Below are 15171 nucleotides of genomic sequence, written 5' to 3' on the forward strand. Positions count from 1 at the left end.
CAGTCGCTTCTTTTATCTGCCAACCGGCGCAAATTGGTCACATCAAGGGCGTTTAAATCGTTTTCCACCTGGTCCTTTCAGCGGAGTTAGGGCCGCCCTCTACCCCTGCTTCCATAGGCGGGTCTCGAAAGAAACACTTTCTTGGCTGGAGCGTCATCTTTCATGCGCATAACATGGCCTAGCCAGCGCAGCCGCTGCGTTTTAATTCGCTGGACTATGTTGATGTCTGCGTAGAGCAGCTCATCGTTAAATCTTCTTCGGTACTCGCCATCGCCAACGCCAACGCATAGAGGTCATAAATCTTTCGAAGAACTGTTCTCTCAAACACTCCTAGAGCCGCTTCATCTGATGCTGTCATGGTCCATGCTTCTGCACCATATAGCAGGACGGGTATGATAAGTGACTTGTAGAGTATGATTTTCGTTTGCCGACAGAAGACTTTACTTTTCAATTTCCTACCTAGTCCAAAGTAGCATATATCGGTATCTGTTTCTTAAAAAAACGATGAGTGGTCGATAACCCGCTGATAAAAAATTGGTAACAATACGATAAATAACCGATACTTTTCGATATCAAATCTATAACTATTCGATAACAAACTAATAACTTTGTGATAAAATGTCGATAACGTTTTAATAACTTACCTATAACTCGTCGAAAAATAACTGGTAACTCAATGATAACATTTATTAACGATAGAAAATGTATAGCACTGCGATAAAAACTCGACCTCTAACAAACCAAAATACGCCAATAAGAAATGGAATAAGATAGCATATTGAAAACATTTTTTATAAAAAATTGATAAATTACATATAACAAATCGACAACGTTAAAGATAGATATCGGTAGCTCTTCGATAACAAATCGATAATTTTTGATAGCTTAATTTTAACTCGTCGATAAAAATCGACAACTCGTTGAGAACCTTTGTGATCGGTAGGTAATTTATAACACATCTATAACCAATCGATAACTTGTCATTAAGATAAATAATAAACCGACAACTCATCGATAGCAAACAGTTAACACTTCTTTAAAAAACTGATAACACCACTTGCCTTGCCTTATCTTAATTAGCTATTGATTTGGCTCACATCAACTCTATTATGTATAGCTACAGTGTAGTGACAATACTTACGCTTACATTTACTATTCCCTCTTACGGTTGAACCCATGATATAGAGATTTTAACATGCGAATGTTCGTTAAAAAAGATGAAGCGGGCAAATCCAAACGAGACTGAGACTGATAACACTGGTCAACAGTGAAACATTTTCCAGACTTTTTTTAATCGTTTTAAGTCAATTTAGGGGTGCTGGTTACGAAAAACTGATTTGTTTTCTTCTAACAGCTCTAGTTTTTAATTTTCGTATGGGTGCTAGATTCTTACAAAAATTAGAATTTTTACATACGTAATTTTAATGATTTACCGCGTATCAGCATAAAATTGCCTTTTATAAGACTTTTTTGCCTGTGGGTCTTGTTCAAGATTCCGACAAAGACTCCAGCAGTAATCGGCCATCATATGCGTGTCCCTTCTTTCTTCAAAAGTTGATGACGTGTGCGGTACTGATGATTCGTTTGATTGCAGAAGGCAATGTCGGATAGGATCATTTATTTTTGTTTGCCGAGTTTATTCCAATAATGTTTACCACACAAAAATAGCAATCATCATGATGATTCGTTTGATTGCAGAAGTGGTCGCTGAGCAGAAGGCAATGTCGGATAGGATCATTTATTTTTGTTTGCCGAGTTTATTCCAATAATGTTTACCACACAAAAATAGCAATCATCATGATGATTCGTAGGTTCCTGTCAAATCATTGGTTTCCTAAATTTGAGAGCTGATCTTTTCTATTCGACCATTGTAACAGAGGCACAACACAATTTTGGCACGCAGTTTTTGGCACCCATGGCTTCTGTTCATCGCAAATTTTCACTCCAAGGTAATTGAAATATCCTGTTTTAACAAAGTCCGTGATGACTTTACGAAACTTTTTGAAGGTATATTCACCACAAACAACACAGAAACTATCTGCATCATTCAAACAATGCCGTCTTTTTGTGGCCATTGTTAGAATCAGAATTAATTGTATTAATTTTAAAATAAAAGTCACGAAAAAATTTGGAGATGTTATAAGAAAACACAATAAATACTCTTAGTCAAAGCCAATACGAAGGAACAGTAATTGAAAAGCGCAAAAGCGAAAGACATAAACTGCAATTTCATTTCCATTTTAAACAATTTGTTTTTGTATTTGTTGTTTAATTTAACCAAAGTTTAAGAACAAAAACAAAATAATGTCGATCACTTTCTCTGATTCCTTCTTAATGACATTCTTGTAGGTTTTTTTTAATTTTCGTTAAATGAAACAACAAATACAAAAACCAATAGTTTAAAATGAAAGAAAAATGGCATATAATAAATGAAGTATTGTAGCATTATGCGTTATGCCCATCTAAGCAATACATTTGCGGCAATATGCATTATGAACTTCTATGCCAATGCATTTTTTATGAACCTGCCACATAGTGCAGTCATATTACAATATTGTTCTACATAGTTATATTGACCCGACACAGCGGGAAGTCAACATCAATTGAATGCCGAATACGAAACCCATGTTATTTCACACCTTCATAGTTTCGCTCAGTTAGTCACGCCGGTCAATGCACGTGCCGATCCGAATGTCTAATTGTCAGTGTTACTTTGTCAATGTGAATCACCTAAATATTCAAACAGAACTATTTTACATTGTTTACATAAATAGATCAATGAAGATATCTGCCGACTTTGCATACCATTGTTACAAATGTACATATTAATAGAATAATTATGTATGAGTAGGTTAAGAAATTATGTATAAAAGAAATCGAATTTCTTCAATAAATTCAATCATTATCAGACTTCCAAAGTAAAATATTCTTTTATTTAATTTTAACTTTTCAGTATTAAAAAAAATTAGGTTGCTCTTGTAAATTGTTGCATTTTTTGTTTTTACTTATATTTAAGAATTCATGAGCTTAACACCGGCTTATAATAATTGAATTTCAATTTTTATGTTTTTCTAAGAGATACTGAAAAGAAAGAAACATTTACTGGCATATTTCGAAAACCGCCAACGTAATCATCATCAGGCAATTTTGTAATGTTATCAAAGGTTTCACCGGGATTCGAACCGTGAATCACATGGTGAAACTGCAGTAGCCTTTAACCACTAGGCCATCCTCCTGGTATTTGTTTTCATGCTTAATTCAGTTTTTTCTAATGTTTTATTTTGCACTTTTCTACTCCTGTGGGATGAGTTTTCGGGTAGTCGAAATATCTCGAAAACTAGAGCTATTACAAAAAAAGTAAAATAATTTATGAAATCAGCACACAAAATTACATCTAATGTGATAAAAATTTCCTTGGAAAATTTTGGAAACAGGAAATTTGTTCCGCAGTGTAATCCGAAGCATCCAAATAAAGATAGATTTATTTTTTATTTTCCTTATTTAGGGCTTTGCATACAACACCGAGTGTGGACCCCTAATGTTTCATGCTTATCTCACCCCTCGGTCTTTAAAGAACTTGTGGAAGCGGGGTTCTTTAATTTAGTATTTGTACAAACGTGTTCATGTGCTCAAATTTACAAAAGTGTTTGCGGAGCGCAAAAGATTGGAAAGTACATGTATTGAGCAACTCAATCACATGAGGGATATTAAACTCCCTTCAAGTTTGGCATCTCCACTCCGCTTTTCAACACCTATGGCAAATGTATTCAATTGGGAATATTTCATTTTCCAGTCGCCTCAATTTTGTTTAGTTTTCTAATGTGCATTTCATACGCTGGATTCTGATTGTTCTATCAAGAATTTTTTTCATATACATATCTAACTACTCCAGGCACTGGCTATTAAAAACACGTACTACGTTAGAACGGTCTCAAGATAACGGACACATAGTACCAAATACATTTTTCAAATAATTTCTCAACAAAATGTGGTGTTCAATATATTTCCTTCCATACCAATTTTAAAACACATACGAAGTACTAATCTTAAGTTAGCAACAAAATATTGCATACATGTGATAAATCTTACGTAAATACTTATGTAGATATATACTATAAAGTTAAGTGCTTTTGGCACCGTTCACAGCCATGCTGACCTTTTAAAGCTCCACTAAATGCTCATGTCCTGGTCATGTAATCGCATTTCGAACTTAACAGCGCATCTTGTAGTACTCTTAATATTCTTATATTTAGTAGATACGCACGTATATGAAGCAACATCCATAACCGTTCCATATGTGGCATGCAACATTGCAACAACTATCGAAACTTCTCCAACAACAGTCATAAACTTCAAACTGTGTGAATCGAAAAGTTGCTTAAGAAAATTGAAAATTCCTCAGCTGGCATTAAGGTAAAGTCATATGGTAAGTTGGTGTAGTGAAAGGATGCTGGCCGAGTTGAAAAAAGGGCGAGGCTTGGAAAAAAAGCCGAGAACATGCTTCAAGCTGTAAGTGAGTAGTTCCATGTAATTGTGACTTTTTTGTAAAATTGTTTGGCTTATCATGACTGCAGACTCCATGCAAACTATCTGAGCTATACACATGTTCCATCTTTATTATAGCGAGAATATAGAAAAATGGTAATGCAACGTATTGTTTATATGGAATTATGGCAGTACATGTTTAACCTCTGTCCGGACCATGACGATGAGGAACAACTCTAACGTAGAGATATAGCTGGGATTTTGAAAAGTAAAGTCGTAATTTTAGCATGTCGTTGAATTGAATCTTTGAATAATATTTTTCGTGGCGACACGAGTGGTTAAGTGGGCACCAGAACGTACAGAGCTCGGTGGTGATCGCTTGTGATGATCAAGAGTCACTTGGTTTAGCGGAAATGCTTTTTCATAAAGACCCTCCATGAAGGATTTGGGGGACTCCAGCGGGTCAGGGGATCAGAATATACCCGCGGTAGGTATGCCTGTCGTAAGAGGCGACTAAAATACTAAATTCAAGGGGCTGTGTAGCGCAACCCTTCAGGTTGCCAGCGCAATATATAGCTTCTCCAAACCCAGTTGTCAACCTCACCTATCCGCGGCGAATCCTGTTTCACAAAGAGACGAGGCTCTGGCGACCCCAAACTCCTCACGGAACTTGGGGGTGGGAGGGAGGGAATGACCTGAAGGTTTAATGTGGCCACATAAATCGTTCACGAGTTGGTCGGGCTAGCACCTTAATAGTGCTATGGTACCGGAGCGTACCGGATCTGTATCCGGCAAAGGACCATCACATCGATAACACTTCCAAACCCTTCGGGGAGCAACCTTATCGCTACAACAACAACAATAACAAGGATTTGGGGAGTATTATCGATGTTGGTATTTTAGTCGCCTCTTATGACAGGCATACCTGCCGCGGGTATATACTAAGCCCCCTCACCCGCAGCACCGCTTTGGCTGCTTATCGTCAACATCAACTTAGTTATCAAGAGGTGGAAGCGGTAGATCCTGGTTGTCCATGTCTTCCTTCTCGGTAGAGTATCCTACGCCATTCTCGATCCAGCACCCTGTTCTGCAGTTTCAACGCAGTTTTTAGTAGTGTAGGTAGTGTTTTCTTGTCCATTTCTATTAAATTGTGTTTCCACCCCAAGCCGTTATCTACGCACGTTACTCAACCGCAGTTGTTGATTTTGCGTAGTTATTTTAGTCCAGAATCCGGCGTAAGTGAGGAGCTACCTAAAACAAACCTTACCACCAACCTAATGGTGATATATAATTGAACGTATCTGGAGACTTCTCAATGTCTTAACGAGAGAACAGTGCTGACGCTGTAAACAGACAATCGCATTACAACAGAACTACCAACTGAGACTTAACTGCGCCTACAACCAGGGTCAGTTGCTTTTATGGGAAGGTGCCCCGTCCTCTGCACTCTGACTTTAGCCATAATGTGCTCCATATGAGAGAGAATATCACAAAATTTTGGGCTTATCCCCTTCTTCTTTCCCAGGACCGGCCAACCGTTCAAGCTAGCACAAAAACGCCATTAAGTCGGCACCTACTATAAAGCGCACCATTTCTGGCTGCTCTCGGTCTATGGAGTTTCGGCTTTGTAAAACCCCGTTTTCATTACACCTTCTATGAAAAGTGCAATTAGTGTAGGCGGGGGTTTTCAACGAGGGAAAAGGCTCTAACAATCGCAGATAAACGCGCGTCTGCCGGAGAATCAACCAGTGTAACAAAGTGGTCTCTGCGTCATCAACGACTTTCTTTTCCTCCTGCTCTGTTACTGATAGGCAACTTATTGCCACTGTTGATCGACCGCTATCAATCTTCCGCTCAGCTGTTGTCAACGCTATACCAGCTGTTGCTACCACGGTCACCGAACACCGGTCATCCCCACCGTAGGAGTCATCTACGGTACTGTCCGTTCACAAATATTTATTGAATCAGACCTCATTACTGATGAAACATGTATAGCCTTTTGAGTCTTGGAGTGCATATTGTCTATTCGCAGCTAACCTTTTAAAGGCATTTCTGGCCCCACCAACTTGTGATCCCGATAAAGCACTGAGCTCGGAGCGTTTTTACCATAAGCATAAATAAGTTTAACTGATTGTTGTAAAAGAAAATAATAAGTAAGGAAGGCTAAGTTCGGGTGTAACCGAACATTATATACTCAGCGTGAGCTTCAATTGTACATTTCATTTCACATAAATTACTTTTCTACATAACACGTGGCCCCGCCCGTTTAAAAAAAATGTCTCCCCATTTCCTCTTACAATAAAACTTGATAAGTGAAATATCATTGATTCAAAACTGTTTTTTGCTAAGTTATAGCTTATTATTTTCGTCTACGACCCTTCTAAAAGTCTTTTATATAAAAATGGGCGTGGTCTTTAACGCATAGTTCCTGCTATAGGAAAAATGTGTGTACCCAATTTTATTACTTACTTAATTGGCGCTTAACCGTCTAAACGGTTATGGCCGTCCAACAAGGCGCGCCAGTCGCTCCTTCGCTCCGCCAACCGGCGCCAATTGGTCACACCAAGGGAGTTTAAATCGTTTTCCACCTGGTCCTTCCAACGGAGTGGAGGCCGCCCTCTACCTCTGCTTCCATAGGCGGGTTCCGATAGAAACACTTTCTTGGACGGATCATCATTTTTCATTCGCATAATATGGCCTAGCCAGCGCAGCCGCTGCGTTTTAATTCGCTGGACTATGTTGATGTCTGCGTATAGCTCGTACAGCTCATCATTAAATCTTCTTCGGTATTCGCCATCTTCAAGGCGTAGAGGTCCATAAATCTTTCGAAGGACTTTTCTCTCGAACACTCCCAAAGCCGCTCAATCTGCTGTTGTCATGGTCCATGCTTCCGCCCCATATAGCAGGACGGGTACGATAAGTGACTTGTAGAGTATGATTTTCGTTCGCCGAGAGAGAACTTTACTTTTCAATTGCCTACCTAGTCCAAAGTAGCATTTATTGGCAAGATTGATTCTTCGCTGGATTTCAGTGCTGATGTTGTTGCTAGTGTTGATGCTGGTTCCCAAATAAACGAAGTCTTTTACTATTTGCCAAGGCGCGTATGCGCTGACTCTTTGCTGGATGACAACAGGTACTTCGTTTTGTCCTCATTCACTATCAAACCCATCTTTACCGCTTCTTTTTCCAGTTTGGAGTAAGCAGAACTAACAGCGCGGGTGTTTAGGCCGATGATATCAATGCCATCAGCATATGCCAGTAATTGCACGCTTTTATAGTATATTGTTCCAGTGCGGTTACGTTCTGCAGCTAATATAATTTTCTCCAACATCAAATTAAAGAAATCGCACGATAGGGGGTCACACTGTCTGAAACCTCGTTTAGTTTCGAACGGCTCGGAGAGGTCCTTCCCAATTCTGACTGAGCTGACGGTGTTGCTCAACGTAATTTTGCACAGCCGTATAAGTTTTGCGGGGAAACCAAATTCAGACATAGCGGCATATAGGCAGCTCCTTTTCGTGCTGTCGAAGGCGGCTTTAAAGTCGACGAAGAGGTAATGTGTGTCGATTCTCTTTCACGGTCACGGTGGGCTTCAATCTTTCGCACAATACACTTGAAAGGACCTTATATACGATATTGGGAAGGCTGATTCCACGATAGTTGGTGCATTATGCAGTATCCCCCTTCTTGTGGACTGGGAAAAAAACACTTAGATTCCAACCGTCGGGCATGCACTCTTCCGCCCATATTTTGCTAAGAAGCTGCTGTATGCGCCTTACCACCTCTTCGCCGCCGTACTTGAATTGCTCCGCAGGCAATCCATCAGCGCCCACGGCCTTGTTGTTTTTCAATCTGGTTATTGCTATTCTAACTTCTTCATAATCGGGCGGGGGGACATATATTCCATCATCATCGATTGCGGGATCGGGTTCTTCATCTCTGCGCGGTGAATTGCTGCCTCTATTTAGGAGAGCAGAGAAGTATTCCCTCCATAATCTAAGCACTCTCTCGACATCAGTTACAAGGTCGCCGTTTTCATTCCGACAGGAGTTTGCCCCGGTCTTAAAACCTTCCGTCTGTGGCCGTATTTTTTGGTAGAATTTTCGGGCGTTATTCCAACCGACGTGCATGCACTCTTCCGCCCATATTTTGCTAAGAAGCTGCTGTATGCGCCTTACCACCTCTTCGCCGCCGTACTTGAATAGCTCCGCAGGCAATCCATCAGCGCCCACGGCCTTGTTGTTTTTCAATCTGGTTATTGCTATTCTAACTTCTTCATAATCGGGCGGGGGGACATATATTCCATCATCATCGATTGCGGGATCGGGTTCTTCATCTCTGCGCGGTGAATTGCTGCCTCTATTTAGGAGAGCAGAGAAGTATTCCCTCCATAATCTAAGCACTCTCTCGACATCAGTTACAAGGTTGCCGTTTTCATTCCTACAGGAGTTTGCCCCGGTCTTAAAACCTTCCGTCTGTCACCGTATTTTTGGTAGAATTTTCGGGCGTTATTCCTGGTGGCTAGCAGCTCAAGCTCCTCGCGCTCACGCCTCTCTGCTTCTGCTTTTTTCTTCCCGAAAAGGCGTCTCGCTTCCCTTTTCAACTCACGATAGCGTTCACACACTCCTCTTGTCGCACTCGCTTTTAACGTAGCCCTGTAGGCAGCGTCTTTTCCTTCAGTTGCAACGCGGCATTCTTCACCGTACAAGTTGTTTTTTCGTGGCCGCCGGTAACCAATTTTTTCCTCGGCGGCAGTACGAAGTGCTTTGGAGATATGCTCCCACTGCTCCTGTATTCCTTCAGGATGAGTTGTGTTCTCAGAGAGTAGGTGTGAGAGTCGGGTTGCGAAATCATTGGCAGTCTGTTGTGATTGAAGCTTTTCGACGTCTAGCTTTCCTTGTGTTTTTTGTTCCTTGGTTTTAGCCGCATTGAGGCGGGTGCGTATTTTGGCTGCAACGAGATAATGGTCCGGGTCGATGTTAGGTCCTCGGATCGTGCGCACATCTAAAACACTGGAGGCATGCCGTCCGTCTATCACAACGTGATCGATCTGATTGCGAGTATTTCGACCAGGAGACAGCCATGTAGCTTGATGTATCTTTTTATGCGTGAACCTCGTGCTGGATATGACCATGTTTCCAGCACCGGCAAAGTCAATCAGCCTCAGTTCGTTAGGAGAAGTTTCATTGTGTAGGCTGAACTTTCCGACTGTAGGGCCAAAAACACCTTCTTTGCCCACCCTGGCATTAAAGTCGCCAAGCACGACTTTTATATCATGACGGCTGCAGCTCTCGTATGCGCGTTCTAATTGTCCATAAAAAGTGTTTTTCACCTCATCGTCTTTCTCCTCTGTCGGCGCATGGGCGCAGATGAATGATATATTAAAAAAATTTGCTTTTATTCGGATAGCGGCGAGACGCTCGTCCACAGGCGTGAACGGCAGCACTTGGCGACAAAGTCTCTCTCCCACCACGAATCCGGCGTCGAAACTGCGTTTATTCGTATGGCCACTCCAATAGATGTCACACTTTTTATCTTCTTTCTTCCTTGCTTCGTCCAACGCATTTCTTGGATGGCGGTGATGTCAGATTTTGCTTTGGCGAGGACTTCAACCAGCCGGGCATCTGCACCAATCCCATTCAGGGAGCGAACGTTCCAAGTGCATGCCCTCAATTCATTGTCCTTCAAACGTTTGCCATGGTCGTCGTCAACAGAGAGTGTATTTATCCGAGGCTTGTTGTTATATTTCATTGGAGTATGGTTTTACGTAGCGGGTCCCAAGCCCAGCGCACAAACCGCTCACTGGTGGTGTAAATATTACTTGCACGTTTATATAGCGAGCCGCTTGCTCCAAGACAGACGCCCGCTTGCAGCCGCTCCTAGAGGTGTACCGACGCTGCCGATGAGATCTCCCCCGGCTAGCCCTTAAACCGATTATGTCAGAGCGGCCTAGCCAAGTTGTCGTCTTCTCACATTAGCTCACCGCTAAACGGATGCTTAGCGGCTATCCAGAGGATACTTGGCCGCAAGCGACCGGCAGTAGTGAGCTGCTTGAACCGCATGCAAAAAAATCGATATGGCCATTCCCAGGTGAATGGCGGTCAGAAGCTTTCCCCAATTTCGTGGACTTCTACACACGGCTCCACCCTCCAATTTCATTACGATCCGTTAATTTTTCTTCGAGTAATAGCTCCCGAAACATAGAAAATTGCTTAGTCATAAAAGGGTCGGTTTTTCCTATTTGTTGTTATAAAGCCACTTGGGGAATGAAATAACATTGATATGAAGCTATTTTTTGCAAACATATCGCTTATTTTATTCGTCCACGGCCCTTTTAAAAATCGTTTATTCAAAAATGGGCGTGGCCCTTAACCGATTTCGTTAATTTTTCTTCAAAGCATTCCTTATAGCAAAGGCAACCTCTCTGTCGAATTTTGTTACGATAGGTTTAACGATTTTTGATTTATGGTTAATAATATTTGTAAAATTGATTTTATCACAAGCAGGCGGTGCCACGCCCGTTGTACAATTTTTTTTCAAATTTTTATCAAGAGTCTCAATATCAGTCCACATGCCAAATTTCAACATTCTAGGTGTATTACTTACTAAATAATCAGGTTTTTTGTGTTTTCCAAAATGTTATATATATATATAAAGAGGGCGTGGTTATCATCCGATTTCGCTCATTTTCTATACCAATCCAGATAAGCTCGTGTATCAAATTTGGTGAAGATATCTCAATATTTACTCAAGTTATCGTGTTAACGGACGGACGTACGGACGGACGGACATTGCTCAATCAAATTTGTTTCGATGCTGATGATTTTGATATACGGAAGACTATATCTATCTCGATTCCTTTATACCTGTACAACCAACCGATATCCAATCAAAGTTAATATACTCTATACTCTAATCAATGAAGTTCTTGTTTGTAAAACTCGAAAAACCACATGATACATTTTAAATGGAATCACCCGTTTGTAAAATATGCTAGGGTGATCCTTCTATATCAAATAAATGATGTTTTCCCTTATCACCCTTACCAAGCAAGGTCAATAATATATATAAACTAGCAGACCCGGCAGACGTTTTTCTGCCCTAAATTTGACCTATTTGCATACACTTTAATACGCTTTTTCCGTCTAACTCTGCCCTACCCCTCTACACTTTTTCCTAATCTCTTTATTCACTCCTCCCTCCGTCTTTTTCGCTTCATCTCCATCTTCGTCCCATTCTATCTCTTTCTCAGTCTCCTTCTCTTTTCTCTCAAGTTTTTCTCCTTCTTCTTCATCTCTTATTGCCAGTCCCAGAGGGTGGTATGTATTTTGTTCCAGTCCCATTCCGAGTCTCAGTCCCAGTCCCACTCCGAGTCTGAGTCTCAGTCCCAGTCCTAGTCCTAATCCCAGTCCCAGTCATCTCTATTATACTTCCCGGAAAAAAGCATCGTTAATACTAATATAGGCAAATTTATATACGAAATTTCAGGCAAATCGAATAGGACGTGTGCAAATAAGTATGTGGGTATTATTAATTCATGTCTTTATTTCGGCTTCGCATGCATATATATCAGTTTTGCCAGGTTGATGCGACTAAATCGAATATCACAATGAACTTCAGAGGTCTCAGCAACAGCTTTCATTTCATATCCATAATACACACACATTCTAGCGGTATCCGGGTCCATGTTTTGGCCTATATTTCGAGACCCTAGTCAGTCAGCGGTGTAAAACTTACTCTGTATTATTGCACACATCAACAGCATCAATTTGATACCCATAATATAAAAACACATTCTAGGTGTATCCGGGTCCATGTTTTGACCTATATCTCGAGACCGTAGTCACCCAGTGATGTAAAACTTACTCGGTACTAAAGCATACATCAACAGCTTCAATTTGATACCCATAATGTAAAAACACATTCTAGGTGTATCCGGGTCCTCGTTTTGTGCTATATATCGAGAACCTATCCTCCCAGTTGTATGAAAATTATCCTGTACTATAGCACTCATCAACAGCTTTCATTTCATATCCATATTGTATAAACACATTCTAGGGGTACCCGGATCCATGTTTTGGGCTATATCTCGAGACCCTAGCCTCCCAGTTGTATTAAAATTATCCTGTACTTTAGCACTCATCAACAACTTTCATTTGATATCCATATTGTATAAACACATTCTAGGGGTACCCGGGTCCACGTTTTGATCTCAAGACCCTAGACACGTAGGGAAAAAAAGGTAGACGTTGGCCGATTCTCAGACCTACCCAATATGCTCACAAAATTTCATGAGAATCGGTTCAGCCGTTTCGGAGGAGTTCAGCCTCTAAAACCGTGACAGAAGAATTTTATATATTAGATTTTGAGTATTTTCCCGGCAAGTATTCGAACTTTTCTCACTTTTAAACCTTCCCTAGACCTCCAAGAATAATTCAAGACCAAGATAAGATAAATCAGTTCAGCCGTTCTCGAGTTTTAGCGAGACTAACGAACAGCAATTCATTTTTATATATATAGATTTTGGTACCGATTTGAAACGATTTAGGGGTGCCATAAAGGGGCCAAAATTAATATTGCTCTACGGAGACTCATAAAATTTAAATTGAGTTTTTCGATTTATTATATTGAAACGCTAGCCTTGCCGTTCCTAATACTATATTCACACAGGCGGCTTATTGAATAATAAAGGCAGTTTTCTACATTAAGACGCTTATTGAGCTCAATCGTCCCTACAAAATTCGAATCTATAATTATTTCATTAGTAGCTAATCGAATGCCTAAAGGCTCCATTACTGATACTTAGCATAGACTTGAATTGACTTGAGAACTGTCACTTACAGTTCTGTTAAATGAACATTGCATGTTACTGATTACTCAAAACTTGGTAACATTTAACTTGACTTAGAAGTCTGTTGAATTTTGATTTTCTATGTAAGTTCTAAGTGACGTTTACATTTTGAGATGCCATTTGTTTGTTTCCATTTCATTTTGACATTTTGTCATACAAATTAACATTTATTTAAAAATAAATTTCAACTCTGATTATGATGCCAGATTGTATGCGCCAAGTGGAGTATAATCATGGCTAAGTTGCCAAGTTTACGCCAAGTCAAGTCAAGTCTATGCTAAGTATCAGTAATGGGGGCTTAATGAAGTCAAAAGCACAATGCAACTCTGTTGGCCGCTTTCCGCTTCTTAGTTTTTGGTGTGTTCAGTGCTTAAAAATGTCATTTGTCAAAGTAAATGTCATTGTCTGCATGGCGGAACGATACAAGGTGGCCGCATCGAACAGCTGATTATTATCTTTTTTATTTGTTTTGATACATCAACTACGGGCGCAGTACGATTTTGACATTTGTCCATCGAATTTACAAGTACATGGAATTTTTTTTGTTTGTAGGTATGTCACCATGCTGCCACCTTGTATCGTTCCGCCATGATTGTCTGTCATATAGCATTGTCATTTTATTCGCTTGACATTTCATCCTTCATACTAATCGAGCAGTTACTTCTGTGTGAAAGCAAAAAATTTACGATTTCATTAGAAGGTGAAATGAGATGATTAAGTTTCTGTGTGAAAACAGTATAAGATTATAGCTCATAGGATTGGCAGAGCCAACAATTCCTTTCTTTTTGTTATAGCGACCGCGTCTACTCTTCCAAATAGATCTGTCCAATAATCAGGCCACCGTGGTGTGATGGTAGCGTGCTCCGCCTATCACACCGTATGCCCTGGGTTCAATTCCCGGGCAAAGCAACATCAAAATTTTAGAAATAAGATTTTTCAATTAGAAGAAAATTTTTCTAAGCGGGGTCGCCCCTCGGCAGTGTCTGGCAAGCGCTCCGATTGTATTTCTGCCATGAAAAGCTCTCAGTGAAAACTCATCTGCCTTGCAGATGCCGTTCGGAGTCGGCATAAAACATGTAGGTCCCGTCCGGCCAATTTGTAGGGAAGAATCAAGAGGAGCACGACGCAAATTGGAAGAGAAGCTCGGCCTTAGATCTCTTCGGAGGTTATCGCGCCTTACATTTATTTTTTTTTATTTAATAATCAGGACGAGAGTCGCACACAGAATTGTAGACAATCGAATAAAAACGCATTTACTAATATTTCGTTTGTGTGTATGCTTTATTAATGCTAGTTGACCAAAGCAATATTGGACGAACTAACATGTATGGCAGCCAAACGAGAATGGCTCTCAATTACATTGCTTATACAGTAGGCGATCATGACGATGCTGATCGTCAGTGATGCAATTTTAAGGTATTACTGTGCGCAGCACAGAGTGGTATTTTCACAAACATTACAACGAGTCTACATGTAAAACATTGAACATAACATTTATGGTATACTACAAGTAAAATGGAACAAATATCATTGATGACATTAATCGTGGTTGTTACAGTCTCCCCCTAGGATACAGAAATCGACCCGATGATGTATCCTATTTAGTGGTCTTTCGGGGACGTCCTCGGCGTCTTATCATGTTTACCGGACTTTCGGAAACGTTGTCAAAACTACGATATGGTGTCAGTAATGATGCATGGTATGTACCCAGTGGATACTGGAGATTATCCTCATGAGCAATTACGTACGAGGTGGAACCTTGTTTGTCAATAATTACGTAAGGCCCATCTCGTCGTGGAATAAATTTTGATGTTATACCCTTTGCTCAAAACATG

The 15171-nt window shown here is 40.5% G+C and overlaps 1 protein-coding gene across 1 annotated transcript; it reads right to left on the bottom strand.

Annotated features, from left to right (window-relative positions):
- Positions 1-9372: 9372 nt before the first annotated feature.
- LOC137250018 (craniofacial development protein 2-like) lies at positions 9373-10236 on the bottom strand. The gene is made up of 3 exons (XM_067782211.1): positions 10099-10236; positions 9426-10012; positions 9373-9391 (listed from the first exon to the last, which is right to left on the bottom strand). The coding sequence occupies exons 1-3, from the start codon at positions 10234-10236 to the stop codon at positions 9373-9375; spliced, it is 744 nt and encodes a 247-aa protein (XP_067638312.1).
- Positions 10237-15171: the final 4935 nt, after the last annotated feature.

This window comes from Eurosta solidaginis, chromosome 4 (assembly GCF_040869045.1).
Source record: "Eurosta solidaginis isolate ZX-2024a chromosome 4, ASM4086904v1, whole genome shotgun sequence".
NCBI lineage: Eukaryota > Metazoa > Arthropoda > Insecta > Diptera > Tephritidae > Eurosta > Eurosta solidaginis.